Genomic DNA, 14,706 nt, shown 5'->3' with positions numbered 1-14,706 from the left:
GTTACATAATCGGTGTTATTTATATTCAGTGATTGAATGGATATCTTGATGCTGCATATAATGTGGTGTATAATGTATCGGAAAGGCTATCCTCCAAGGAGAATACACTGTTCTCAAGGTACACTTTTATTTCCACTAAAAACGAGTTGACATCTTAAAAGCCCCTTCTAGATGATGCGATGCAATTTAGAGCACAGAAAGAGGGTTGTTTCCAGGAAGTCTGTCTCTTTACTGCAGACACACCATGAATCACTTCAGCCATCCATTAAGGAAATTAAACCAGGTCCTTCAGCCAGAAACCAATGACAGACACACAGGGGTGACACACAATCAATGGTCTGGTAATACTACCTTGTGACATTCATTAGACTGTGTAGCCATCATACAGTATATTGGCTGGCTCATGACGAGGTACAGTACAGTTAACCTTCATGTCACATCGACATGTCACCACCACCACTATCCATATACCACCTACAGCTTCAATATCGCTTCCTTCATTTCACACTAGACACACAACAGACTCAATCATGGCATTTGAATCCTGTGATTTCAACTTACCCCTGATCCTAACTAGTGAAAAACAACCTGATTCAAAACCAGAGAAGGAGGTGAGAAGAGAGAGAGAGAAAGGTAAATCACTGCAAACCCAAACACACTGCTCTTAGTCTTACCCTTTGTTTAAGACCCCTGAAAGATGCTATCCTGGGTTTGACCGTTCTCATTTCAGACAGACAGAAAGCTATGGGGTCACTGGCAAATTTAGGAAACAGCCAGGTCGGGGTGGTGGTGGGGGGGACAACAACAAAAAAAGGGTTGATCAACCTCCCAACTTTGAAAACTTGAGCATATTGTAACGATTGAACAGAAACTCATGGTGTTGTTTCTATATAAAAGTGATAAACAAGTGGTTATCCAACGTATTATCCCACAAAACAAATCTCAGCAGGAGAGACTCCAATTAAGCAAGATGACATTTGAGAGAACCTCAGGTGAGACAAGAATGGACATGACAAAACAAGAGCAGGCAAATCAGAGCCAATATGAGCAGCAACACCTCTTTCAACGGACTAGACCAGTCATTTGAAAATGGTGAGCTACTCTAACACAAACCCCCAAAAAGTTATAGATTAACAGACAGACAATTTGGCCTTTGGTAGGTCAAAGTGTAGTGACTGATGTTATAGAGTAGAAAATGTTAGATCTAGGTGACGGTTACAAAACCCAGCTACCGTAAGTCAACAGAAAGGATGTTAGACGACGGTTGTATAAACCTACCAGTGCACTCTGTTATGATAGAAAAACATAGAAAGATAAATACAAGTCATTTAACGCTGAAACAATGAGAGTATGTGTTACTATTAAGTGATGACGGATCTCTCACCTTGGGCTTTTTCCCAAAGAGCCACAGTTTGTTCTTGGCTGTTTTGCTGATGGAGTGTTTGGGGTCTGGCTTGACCCCCCCCTCGTTCTTGGGGGTGCTGATGGTGTTGTCTGAGCCCGTCCGGGAGAGGTTCTGACTGTAGTCCTCAAACGGGTAGTCCCCCGGAGGCTCAAAGCCTGACTTAAAAGACTCCACTACAATCGCTGAGTCCTGTAAAAGAGAGAGCGAGAGAGCGAGCGAGCGAGAGAATGATAGTGAACATTAAACATTACCAACTGACATTTCTTAAAAATGATGTTTTCTGGGACATCATGACAGCAGTGTACTCCACAGCCCAGCCCCTGGTAGAAACCACACGTTGAGTGCATAAATAAGAATCAAATGAAAACATGTCACACAGAGTGGGGAGCAGCTCCGCTCAGCTGCCTCCAGCAGCAACAGCCTGTAGGCCTGTGGGTGGGGAGGAGAGAGGAGACTGTCTGCCAGTACCAGTCATGCCACACAAACACTGGTGGAGGCTGAGGCCAGAGGCTGGCTTTAATAGAGCCCAGGGAGCAATTGAGGCCAGAGGCTGGCTTTAATAGAGCCCAGGGAGCAATTGCCTCACCGCTGGCCTGGCTGCTGGGTGGATGACTAACTACTGGTCCTGGGCCTGCTCCACCCATGCCACGTGCTGCCTCCGCTCCGTGCACTGTGGTAAAGGATAGTCTTGTGTACACCCTACCTCAAACTATAGGGCACAATGCTATATAATGCAGGTGTACCATCCTCCAGACCCACCTTGCGTTGGTCCACAGCCTTGGCAGCAGTCACCATACCCTCCAGACACTTGGAGATAATGGGGATGACTCTGCGCTCCACGTCGGCAAAGCTCCGGTATGTCTCTCCCAGCTTCACTGTCCGCCTCTCATCCATGTCCTGCAGGTTCTGGAGAGGTCGGAAAACACACAATGACCTCTGACCTTCTGATTTCCTGTTAGGCAATCACAGCTCAGATTTCCATCTGTCAGGCCAATAGGGGACAAGAGAGAAGTTGAAGCCTGGAGGAAAATGGCTGGCTGTGGCTTACCTTGAATATCTGTGGAATGGCCACGTTGAAATGTTTCCACTGTTCCCCGTTAAAGTTCTGCAGCTGAGCAGCGTACTCGTTCTTACTCTCGTCTGCTGAGTGTGTGCGCAGGTACAACTGGGACTTTGCCTGCAGTGGATAAGAGGGAGAATTCAGGACCACTCAATATAGACAGCAAATGAAAACCTATGAGGTGTATTGGTGTAGGTAGTGTACACGTCATGTCTCAAGCCAGGTCTCACCTTTTCTACCTCTGACTTGGTGGCGTTGATGTCGTTGTCTAACCGGTCATAGTTGATCTGTGATTTCTCTGCCTCCTTGCACTCCCGCTCAAACTTCTTCTTGCTCTAAGAAAGTCAAATGGGAGATTGAGATTACTAATCAAGACCTGTTGACCTCTTCTCAAAACCGAGAGTCAATCCTGCAACCCTGTCCCATTTCTACAGGCCATAGATGGGAGAGCAAAACACTTATCTTGCCAGGGTATTAGCAAGATAACTTTGTAAGGATAGAATGAGAGCGAGAGATCCATGCTGTGAACCCCTTAGATAGCAGTGGTTAACAGGCAGCAGTGATAACTAAAAAACTAAAAATAAATATATCCTTTCTTCCTGCCAGAACATCTGTGTTGCATTACGTGACAAAGAGGAATACCTAAGGCATTACAACACTGCCATTCTCAATCTGAGACTCAGCTGTAGCTGGCTGCAATTATACAAGCCCTAAAAGCTGCAAAAATGATCGAGCCTCGGAGACTGACACACAGGCTGACTGAAAAGGCCTGAAATGCAGGAATGCTCCTCTCATCAGTGTGTGTGTGTCCACTTGCTTTTTTAATGCATGCATCTTCCTGTGTGTGTGTATGCACTATTTGAAATATGTGTGAGTGTGTGTGCGCTGTGTTGGTAAGTGGAGATCCTCTAGGCCCTGTCTTGCATGCAGCCCAGCAGGACTAGGCGTCTGGCAGTCGGCAGAGGGGAGCAGGTCCCTGCTGGAGGTGTCACACCCTCCTATCCCTGTCCCCTTTGTGCCACCGTGGCCCTCCCTCTATCCCTCCCTTCTCTCACATTGTCCATCTGTTTCCAACACTGGTCCAGATACTGCTGGGCCTTCCTGCCCTCCTGGAGGTGCTGTGGAGTCAAACAAACAACTCAACACAGGAGGATCTCAATAAACACATTTATAATGCACTCACTACAGCATAAACAAAAGAACCAAACTGTACATAATGAAGGCCTGTTCTACCAGGGAGTAGTGTACCACTACTAGTAAAGCCACTCACCTGTTTCCTCTCTGACTTGAGGTCCTGTGAATACCTCATCAGCTCTCCGTACACCTTGTGTCCCATCTCCTCGGCCACCACCTCCCTCTGCCCCGCGTAGTCATTCAGCTCGTTCAGGATGGAGTAGAACGACACGCACGACGAGAACCTGAACACAAGGGACAGGTCAGGGTACTCAACACTTAATCTAAGCATGTATACTGGCCTAGGCCCTAGGGTACAGAAAACCAGGGTATTAGCAAGATAACTTTGTAAAGATAGAATGAGAGAGAGAGATCCATGCTGTGAACCCTTTAGATAGCAGTGGTTAAGTCCACATCTACAATATGGTACTAGTCTGGATTTAGGCTCTGAGTGTACCACACAGACCGAGGAGGACGCCTAGTGGGAGCTGGAAATCCAATAACACTGGCCTCTGTGTTGAGATTGACAACAAGCCCACCTCCGCCTTAGAGACGTTACCATCTCGCTTTATTAGAATTCTCCCAAACCTCCATCCCCCACACACATCCACTGAGGGAGGACCACAGGAGGGACCGCGACATATGTTATGTATCCCTTAGAGGGCCCCAGGAGCCCCACTCCCTCCCTCCAACCATCCTCTCCCTGTCCTGTTATAGCACCAGTGTTAGGAGTTAGGACACAGAGCCAAATGATGCAGGGATAATGTAATTCATTAGGGGAATGGTTTCAGAGAATTCAGAGGGTGTTGTCCCAACAAATGGCCAGTCCTAAATATGTCCACTGTAAATATCAGTGCTGTGAGGCTGAGCCTAAATGCAGCTCTCGGTCTCTCAATTCAATTCAAGGGCTTTATTGGCATGGGAAACATATGTTAACATATGTTAAGTACAAAAGGGAAAATAAATAAACATAGGATGTATTTACAATGGTGTTCTTCACTGGTTGCCCTTTTCTTGCGGTAACAGGTCACACATCTTGCTGCTGTGATGGCACACAGGTGGTATTTCTTTTCAAATTATTTGTGGATCTGTGTAATCCGAGGGAAATATGCGTCTCTAATATGGTCATGCATTTGGCAGGAGGTTAGGAAGTGTAGCTCAGTTTCGACCTCATTTTGTGGGCATTGTGCAAGTAGCCGGTCTTCTCTTGAGAGCCAGGTCTGCCTACAGCGGCCTCTCTCAATAGCAAGGCTATGCTCACCGAGTCTGTACATAGTCCAAGTTTTCCTTACGTTTGGGTCAGTCATAGTGGTCAGGTATTCTGCCACTGTGCACTCTCTGTTTAGGGCCAAATAGCATTCTAGTTTGCTCAGTTTTTTGTCAATTCTTTCCAATATGTCAAGTAATTATCTCTTTGTTTTCTCATGATTTGGTTGGGTCTAATTATGTTACTGTCCTGTGGCGTGTATTTGCGTTTGTGAACAGAGCACCAGGACCAGCTTGCTTAGGGGGCTCTTCTCCGGGTTCATTTTCTCTGTAGGTGATGGCTTTGTTATGGAATCGCTTCCTTTTAGGAGGTTGTAGAATTTAACAGCTCTTTTCTGGATTTTGATAATTAGCGGGTATCGGCCTAATTCTGCTCTGCATGCATTATTTGGTGTTTTATGTTGTACACAGAGGATATTTTTGCAGAATTTTGCATGCAGTCTCAATTGTATTTTTAGCCAGATGCTAATTGGTATGTCTCATGTTATGTTCCTTTTGATGGCATAGAAGGCCCTTCTTGCTTTGTCTCTCAGCTTGTTCACAGCTTTGTGGAAGTTACCTGTGGCGCTGATGTTTAGGCCGAGGTATGTATAGTTTGTGTGCTCTAGGGCAACAGTGCCTAGATATCATTTGTATTCGTGGTCCTGGCAACTGGACCTTTTTTGGAACACCATTATTTTTGTCTTACTGAGATTCACTGTCAGGGCCCAGGTCTGACAAAATCTGTGCGGAAGATCTAGGTGCTTCTGTAGGCCCTACTTGGTTGGGGACAGAAGCACCAGATCATCAGCAAACAGTAGACATTTGACTTCAGACTCTTGTAGGATGAGGCCAGGTGCTGCAGACTGTTCTAGTGCCCTCGCCAATTCGTTGGTATATATGTTGAAGAGGGTTTGGGCTTAAGCTGCGTCCCTGTCTCACCCCCCCGGCCCTGTGGAAAGAAATGTGTTTTTTGCTCATTTTGACCTCACACTTGTTGTTTGTGTACATGGATTTCATAATGTCGTATGTTTTTCCCCCAACACCACTTTCCATCAATTTGTATAGCAGACCCTCATGCCAAATTGAGTCGAAAGCCTTTTTGAAATCAACAAAGCATGAGAAGACTTTGCCTTTGTTTTGATTTGCTTGTTTGTCAATTAGGGTGTGCAGGGTGAATACGTGGTCTGTCGTACGGTAATTTTGTAAAAAGCCAATTTGATATTTGCTCAGTACATTGTTTTCGCTGAGGAAACGTACGAGTCCGCTGTTAATGAAAATGCGGAGTATTTTCCCAAGGTTGCTGTTGACGCATAGCCCCCCAGTAGATATTGGGGTCAAATTTGTCAACCCTTTTGTGGATTGGGGTGATCAGTCCTTGGTTCCAAATATTGGGGAAGATGCCAGAGCTGAGGATGATGTTAAACTCTGAGTATAACCAAATTGGAATTTGTGGTCTGTATATTTTATCATTTCATTTAGGATACCATCAACTCCACAGGCCTTTTTGGGTTGGAGGGTTTGTATTTTGTCCTGTAGTTTATTCAATGCAATTGGAGAATCCAATGGGTTCTGGTAGTCTTTAATAGTTGATTCTAAGATTTGTATTTGATCATGTATATGTTTTTGCTGTTTGTTCTTTGTTATAGAGCTAAACATATTGGAGAAGTGGTTTGTGCATACATCTCTGTTTTGAATAGATAACTCGAAACAAACAACACAGAGTTTTCCCAGAAGTGGTTAGATTCTATGGATTCTTATTACATTGAGCTGATTTCTGACGCGCTCTCTCTTCTTTTTCCATAGTGTATTTCTGCATTGTTTTAGTGATTCACCATAGTGAAGGCGTCGGCTTAGGTTCTGGGTCTCTATGTTTCTGGTTGGATAGGTTTCTCAATTTCTTTCTGCATTCTTCATCAAATCATTGGTCGTGGTTGTCAATTTTCTTAGGTTGTCTGCTTGAAATTTGATAGGGAAGCCGAGAGGTCACATATACCGTTTAGGTTTTCTACCGTCAAGTTTACACCTTCACTATTACAGTGAAACCTTTTGTCCAGGATATTGTCTAGAAGGGATTGAATGTTGTTGCCCAATTGTTTTTTTGGTAGATTTCCACACTATTTTTTAACATTATTAAATTCCTTTGGCTTTGATGCCTCATGAATGTGCATTGCTCTGTTCAAGTAGAGTGTGATTTTGCTGTGATATGATAGGGGTCAGTGGACTGACTGAACGCTCTAAGAGACTCTGGGTTGAGGTCAATGATGAAGTAGTCTACAATACTACTGCTAAGTGATGAGCTATAGGTGTACCTTAAAGCCTTGACTACGTACATACCCAGCGTCTGACAGAGCTCTCTCTCTGTGCGTCTCTCTCCCCCTCTCCTTTGAGAGAGCATTAGCAGCCAATAATGTGCATTAGCAGCCAATAATGTCACCGTGGAGTGGCCAAGCACTGTGACCGTACGTCAGAGCCAGATATCCTACACAGCTGTAGGACTCCCTAACTCGATTCTATGGAAGCAATTAAACGTTTAAAAGTGCTGGGTTGCCATAGCAGCCCGTGTTTGTTGGTGACAGGGCTAGTGGGAAGGCCCTGTGTGTGTGGTGTAAAGCTGATACCACTCACAGGTTAACTATTTCATGAAACTGGGTCTACTCTACTCACCTAGGTTCATCGTCTTTGGAGCGTTTGGGACAGTACTTCTTCACCAGGTTCCTGTGAGGTGAGAGGAGACAGACGTTCAGAGACAGAGATTAGATAGCTCAGTTCATTTCCGTCAGTCAGATTCTCCACTGAGACAGAGAAACTAGATAAAGTAGGTCAGACACACACAGCTAAACTGGCACAGTGTGATATTCCTGCACACACAGGAGGAGCAACACAAAGAAATGGTTGTCTTTGATAAAGTAGTCCCTCTGGAGAGATGCTCCTGTAGTAGTGTTATGCTGTGGTGCTCTTCAGGCATGCAGTACATGCAACGCTCTGGCTCCAATCGCTCGTCAGGGATGAATGGAGGAGGAATCCAGAGAGGTTTTCAGACCCGTCTGTCCCCCTCCCCCGTCTCCACTGAACCCAGCACTCTGTTTCCCCTGTCCTGGGGAGCAGGGGACCAGGGGAGTAGCTCCCTACACACAGACTGAGAAAACATCAGCCTGGTCTGGTGCCTTTCCATGAATTACACACAACAACACAGTCGCTAGTAAAAGTCTACACACCCCTTGCACATTTTGCAAGTCAAAAACATGATTTTCCTATGTTTTACATATATTTCCACACTGAGGTTGGAATAATACTGTGACGTTTCTGATACTGCCCTTTTAGTGTAAGAGCAGTTTGAGAAGACCACCTGAAATGTCAGCCTGTTTTGGTGGATGGAGTTTTGGCCTTCCATGGTGACATCACCATGCAGTAAATTAACAAATCAATAAGAAAGAGATCCAAATCTCTCTGCCAATAAAAGCTAATTTTCTGTTTTCCCCTCCCCACTCAGAACACTCCCAGACAGTCTTGCTTGAAAAAGTGCTGTTTGTTTTTGATCATTTTAATTCAAATTAATCACAGAGAGGTACTTAATTGTTCCCCAGAAATGATTTGATATTGAGATAAAAACATCTGCATTGGACCTTCAAAATTAAATCCAAAAAGGAATAAATTAGATTATTTTTCCTACCGATCTACACAATCTACTCCCCATTTTCAAAGTGGAAGAAAAGTTATAGAAAATGTTGCAAATTAATACAAAATAAAAAAATAAAAATGTCTTCATTGTGTATCTGTCTTCACACCCCAGAGTTAAAACTTGGTGGGAGCACCTTTGGCAGCCATTACAGCTGTGAATTATTTTTAATAAGATGAACAACATTTACCAAAAAATATAAATAATTCACATTTTGTATTTCATTTTAAAAGGCAGCAAAATGTGAAGACTGTGCAAGAGCTGTGTAGACTTTCACTAGGCACTGTACCTGAACAGAGAAATTCCACAACAGAAATGGAGATAACAAGTAGAAAAGAGTCGTTCCACCCACCGTGTGTAGCCTATCAGCGTGTAATGCACATGTTTAAAGAATGCATAAGGGAGAAATCAGGAGCTCCTCGTTCTCAGCCCATAATTCATAGCTGGTTAAATTATTCACTGGGTTACATGTGCTTCGTGAGCAAACCTCTCGTTAGGAGCCGTGACTAAACATCCCCAGTTTAATAGGTTAGTCGTCATTCACACACACGAAAAACATCTTCCGTCGAACATCTTCCAAAACAATATGATTTCAAGTCAAAATAACCTGAACCAAACCTCTTAAAACAGCACCCTAGGGGATTTCCTTCTTCAAAAAAAATTCGCCGCAACAGGGATCTAGTTTCTGCTGGTCTGGGGGTCCTGGTGCTTGTCTTACTGAGCGATGTGGGGGGGGTGGGGGGGTTAAAGAGGCCACAGCTGGAGCCCCTCTACATTACCGTCCCACAGGCCAGGCAGCAGTGATGACATAGCTTCAGGGGGACGAGGAGGAACACACCAACACACAGCCAGATGGTGTAGCACGGATGCTGGGAAATACTAGGAATAGTATTCAATTCCCTTGTGCAGTGACAGCACATTGGGACAGCACATTGGGACAGCACACTGCTGATATGTTGTTTCTAAACCTTACTAACAGAGATACTCACGGCAGGATGCCTTTTATGTGGGATAGAATGTTAGCGCTTATGGCATCTGATATGGGATGTGGTACCAGTTACTCACAAGTACAAAATACATTAAACTAAATGTGTTAGCATTGACACCTTTTTTCTAAATGGCTTTTCTTTGGGAAAACAAACCAGCCTAATAAAAGTGACCACGTGAGAAGGAAGGAGACAGAGTCATACTCTCTCAGTCGTGGTAGTAGCTCAGAGGGGACGATTAAGCAGGAAACGGAGGCATGAAGTTTAACCCCAGCATGCCATGGTGACATCATGAGCCGTGTGTGTGTGGGCAGGTTCAGTGAGTGGTCACCTATGGTTTACTGACCAGAGCCCACATCTGCCTATTCCCAGCTTAAATTTTGTTAAAACAGTGGTCTCACTCTGATCCAAGAACTGGTCGAATCGTCGTCGTTTTAGAAGTCCTTGTTAGGGGTTTTGCTCATTTGTAGATTTGCTCCAAAAGATAACACATGGATGTCAGGCAGGATACAGAGTTGAGTAATCCAATTGCATATAGATCTGTAGACCTACTCCTCTACTGTCTAGAGACTGTCCAGGAGCCACCTCCTAGAAATCCATTTGTTCTGTGGCTAATCCTGTTATATTGATTTGTGGCCTACCAAAATCAATTCATGGCAGCACAACCATGTCTGATTGGGTGAGTTGCCCCTATTGTTCAGACAGAGTGGTCGTACTGATGTTCTCTGATATTCATTAAAACAGATCCAATCACATCATTTCATAATGAATCCTAATGATGTTTCATTATCTTTGATATAACATGATGAAGGTTAATATACAGAACTACTAATGTCTAATATGCATGTATAACACAGAATAGGCGTACTCGTCAATTCATTATTCAGTGTACGCAAAACACCTCAAAACAGTTCCATGGAATTGACAGATTAAAACCAGTGGGCCAGGGAGTTTGAGTAGGGTTTTACCTCAACTGTTTTGCATATGTCTGTTCGATCTCCAGCCTTTCCTTGACAAACTTTGAATACCTCTCTAGGAAGTCGATCCCCCATTGAGTATGCTTGTCAAGGTTTTCAAACTGGTCCTGAGAGAGAGAGAGAGAGAGAGAGAGAGAGAGAGAGAGGTGGAGAGAAGAGGGAGAAGAGGGAGAGGGTGGTTAGGGTTGGAGGGAGACTGACCGACCGTGTGAGCTCTTAGTGACATGCACATGACGGACTGAATGAAATGATCCATGAATGAGAACCAGTCATATTACATGGAATAACAGACATATGTTGAGTCACTACTTTATTGCTGAGTGCCAGGCTGTATTTCATCAACTGAAAGGAAAGCAGTGCAGACACAGTGCAGACACAGTGCAGACACAGTGCAGACAGTCCCATACTTCTACCAATGAGAATTGTAGTTAAGGTGTTTCATAGCAGAACCAGCTACACCTCGTCTCTAGATATGGGGGGTGATATTACATATCGGGATATTATTTTGGACGATATATCGTATCGTTATGACAATGTCGCAATATTATTTGTGTGCTGTACATGCAACAAATGGCTGTACATGCAACAAAACACCAGTATTTTTCCTTCATAGCTTAGAAGCTTTGGAACATCGAATATATATATATATATATATATATATATATATATATATATATATATAAATAAATAAATAGGTACCAAAGTATTGTGATAACATCGTATCGTCAGGTCCCTGGCAATTCCTGCCCTACTTGTCTATGGCGTAAAGGCAGAACAGGCCTTACTGTATATTTTGGATGGATGATAGCCTGATTTAAATATCCAGAGAAGGTCAATGTTGTATCTTTCCAAGAGATCCCTTTTAACAGTGCTGGGCTGAGAGGGAAATGTTTAAAACACACAAGAGTCAATACAGCTGACAGCACATACTTTCAGCTGCCTGTCCTCATGTTACCCTCTTCCTCTTTTCACTGTTAGCCTATGCAGTAGGCACTGTGCCCATTCTGCACAGCCACACATAGCGGAGGAGATCCCCATTAATTGAAGGCCTACTTGGAACAAGTCAACATCTAACCTACATGATATCAGTAGCCAGTCTGAGCCTATAGAGGAGGCTTAGAGGATGGATTAAAAATGGTGTGATCTCATTTATGACCCTCGACATTCCTGTTCCCTATTCTGACTGATACGGACTCAATTTCATTCACCCCACTGGTCTTCTCCCCTACTGTGTTGGGTTAGTCCCTCTCCTCTCCGCGTTGATGTCTGAGCTGCTGCTGACCGACAGAGACAGGACAGTGATGATTAGACCATTCTGTGCCACTGGACTCTCTCCCTCTGAAGCCAGCTTGGCTCTACGACAGTCTGGCACAGCTGGCACCACCAGCCAGAGAGACTAGCATACATTTCCCCTACTTCAGCCCTGACGTTCAGGCCAAAAGGCCAAGCGTCAGATTAAGCCCAACTAAGGTGAAGAGAAACAGATTCTACAGTCCAGCTAAGTCTAGGAGGGAACAGTGGAGCTGGGCTACACCAAAGTCAGTCAGACTCAGCTGATTTCACCTAAGGGGGAGTTGCTCAGAGGTCACACTTACCTTCCTACTTCAGAGACTGTCTGCAGGCTCAAAATAGATAGAGAAACTGTCAGGATCATCACCACCACAGAACTACACACAGTCCAGCCCTGAGCCGGATGAGGTCAGTCACTCTCTCATGCTGTGTTCTGGGATACAGAGGGAAAGAGAGAGGGGGGATGATGGAGAGAGAAAGAGGGATGGATTCCAGTTCCACCCTGTCTGCTCCTCTCCCCCTGTCTGAGCTGTACTGGAGGAGAGGGAGAAAGGGAGAGAGAAGGTGAAAAGTAGAGCGAGAGGAGAAGTCTCTCTTCTCTCCCATGGCTTGTGCCCTGCCTGGGAGCGAGGCAGTGTTTAGGCTTGGCTTAGGACGTAGACAGACCCAGAGGGACTGACTGGTGGACTCCAGCCAACACACTCCTCTGCGAGAGAACAATACCCAGGCCGTCCTCATGGACTCCTCACTGGCGCTTCACACAGACTCAGAGCATACGCATACAGGGAGGGAGGGAGGAGAGAGAAAGAGAGCGAGCTAGTCAATTCCACAGGTCTGTTATACCATACATGAAACCCATTCTCAGAAAATGTGCGCACAGATCATGGGCTAATACTAAAATAAGATCAACAACGGATACTGAATCGACAACCTTACAGAAGTACATCCCTGCGATTAGGCAAAGCATGCCAAATGAGATACGCAACGCAAGAGAGCACATATACACAACGGTTTTACACCAAGACACAGAGAGAGCGAGTGATAGAGAGAGGAGCCTCGACTGTGACCAGGTCTGCCTGAGCCCTTGCTGCTAGTCTGATTAAAGCTCTGTCTGTCTCATAGCTTAGTGGACTCAGCCGTCTGCATGGAAATAATTTCTCCTCCAATAAAATGGCTTCCTTGTGGAATGACTCAGCAGCTTCTGCATTTCCATTACCATTGCAGGCCACTCCAGCGTCAATGTTCAGCACATGTCAGGGTCCCACACTCATGAAAGTCTAGCGGGGGTGGAGAACAGAGAGAAAGGAGAGAAGAGAGAGGGAGAGCCCTTATGCCTCCAATAAAGATAAAAACCAATGCTTCTCACTTCTGCTTTACGGTCCGTCTTTGGTCTTCCCACACAGTAAACCAACGGAGCACTCCTTCAGCTGAGGTAATGATTGTTGACATGTAAACGGCAGTGACTAGGAATAAAGCCGGGTCAGGCGGGGTGTCCTTTCTTCCATCACCGTCAGCACGAAAACCAACTGGTCCTCGCCCTCTGATTCCATCCTAACCCAAACGGATGGTTTAGATCTTTCTTTTGAATTATTATGAACCCATCCCTCCAAATGTAAATAAATACTGAAGAACTCATAAAACACCCACCCGTCTAAAAATAAAAAAAATGTAATCAGACAGACATCACATGGTTTGTGCCAAGACAGCAACATGAGAGGCAAGGTATTTACAGTGTGAAGGGGAGGAAAACCACAACACCTCAATGGACTGAGCGCAGCAACCCACAGTGACTACTATGATGATGACGGGTAACAACCTTGCAATAGCACTGAATCAGACCCAGGGAGGAGGGGGGCTTGTGGTGAAAAAGGAAGAATTGGGTCCATAAAATGAAAAGATGTTGTTATAGCAGGGTCTGTTTCACATTGCAAACTCCAAGTACGACTCCCCGTGAATTTAACTTCAGTCCTTGGTGCCGTTTCCCTTCCGAGACTAGCCATGACCACGACTTTGATGTTTGTACTAACACTGGCTCATTCTCACATGGGTCTCCTTGCGGAGCTGCATGAGGAGGCCTAATGGGTGTTTTCAATAACACAAGGCCGTTTCAGCTCATCAGTGGGCCTGGGAGTGGAGCCTCCTATCCTCAGAGGACAGCCTGCGATTTCATTATGCGCTCGCTGTTTAATCTCAAAGTGATAGCGTTCTCTTGGCCATGAACTGCTATATATTGTTGTTCCTCACTTTTGAGTGTTGTGATGATACAGGTTACGGTTGCCATCGAAGTGCAGAATACTATTACTGATTAACTCAACTACCAACTGCATAGCTGACAGATGGTGCTTGACATGAGGAATTGTGCAGAACAGAGATATTGAGGCACTAGTAGGGCTCTAATCAGAGGTGAGTGGCTCTATAACCATGCAAAGCTCTGCGTGACGATGAGGGTACAACAAAAGATCTGTGTTATGTTTACACAGCAACAACCGCCTCCTACAGTCTACAACCCAAAGTAGGCCTAGACATCCAATCTCTGGGATATGGATGATAGGATTTGGAGCATCAAGGGTGGGCATCAGTTTCTTTCATTCCACTGCCGAGGATGTGTACAACACCCCCATGCCCCAGCATGTTTCCTTGTGGACATGTGCGATGCAGGAGCAGATGTTCCAGTCTGTATCGGTGTCTCTCTGTCCCGTCTGCCTTACGTCAGCTTTCCTCCATCGCTCAATACTCATGAATAAGTAACTCCATGAGCTCCTCATCCCAGCCTCGGCCTGCTCCTCCTCTCTGGCTCGCCACAGCCATGACAGACGGCACAGCATACAGTAGCACACAGTACAATACAGCACAAAGATTCACAGTGCAGCGCAATACTGGCCAGTTATAAG

General features: G+C 45.0%; 1 protein-coding gene across 3 annotated transcripts in view; it reads right to left on the bottom strand.

The window, feature by feature from the left end:
• LOC106613886 (formin-binding protein 1-like) overlaps window positions 1-14,706 on the bottom strand; it is a 44,018-nt gene that overhangs the window by 9,107 nt on the left and 20,205 nt on the right. For 2 of the 3 annotated variants that reach the window (XM_014216605.3, XM_082956852.1), the window contains exons 2-9: window positions 10,517-10,632; window positions 7,551-7,601; window positions 3,736-3,883; window positions 3,521-3,583; window positions 2,696-2,800; window positions 2,454-2,582; window positions 2,165-2,311; window positions 1,385-1,594 (exon numbers count right to left, since the gene is read on the bottom strand). In XM_014216605.3, the coding sequence (XP_014072080.1) occupies window positions 1,385-1,594; window positions 2,165-2,311; window positions 2,454-2,582; window positions 2,696-2,800; window positions 3,521-3,583; window positions 3,736-3,883; window positions 7,551-7,601; window positions 10,517-10,632 (969 nt within the window). Of the gene's footprint in view, window positions 1-1,384; window positions 1,595-2,164; window positions 2,312-2,453; window positions 2,583-2,695; window positions 2,801-3,520; window positions 3,584-3,735; window positions 3,884-7,550; window positions 7,602-10,516; window positions 10,633-12,120; window positions 12,142-14,706 lie in introns of those variants that run through there. The other variant, XM_082956853.1, reaches the window with a different exon arrangement.

This window comes from Salmo salar, chromosome 10, assembly GCF_965601325.2.
Source record: "Salmo salar chromosome 10, fSalSal1, whole genome shotgun sequence".
Classification (NCBI taxonomy): domain Eukaryota; kingdom Metazoa; phylum Chordata; class Actinopteri; order Salmoniformes; family Salmonidae; genus Salmo; species Salmo salar.
This window is presented reverse-complemented; position numbering and strand designations above follow the sequence as displayed.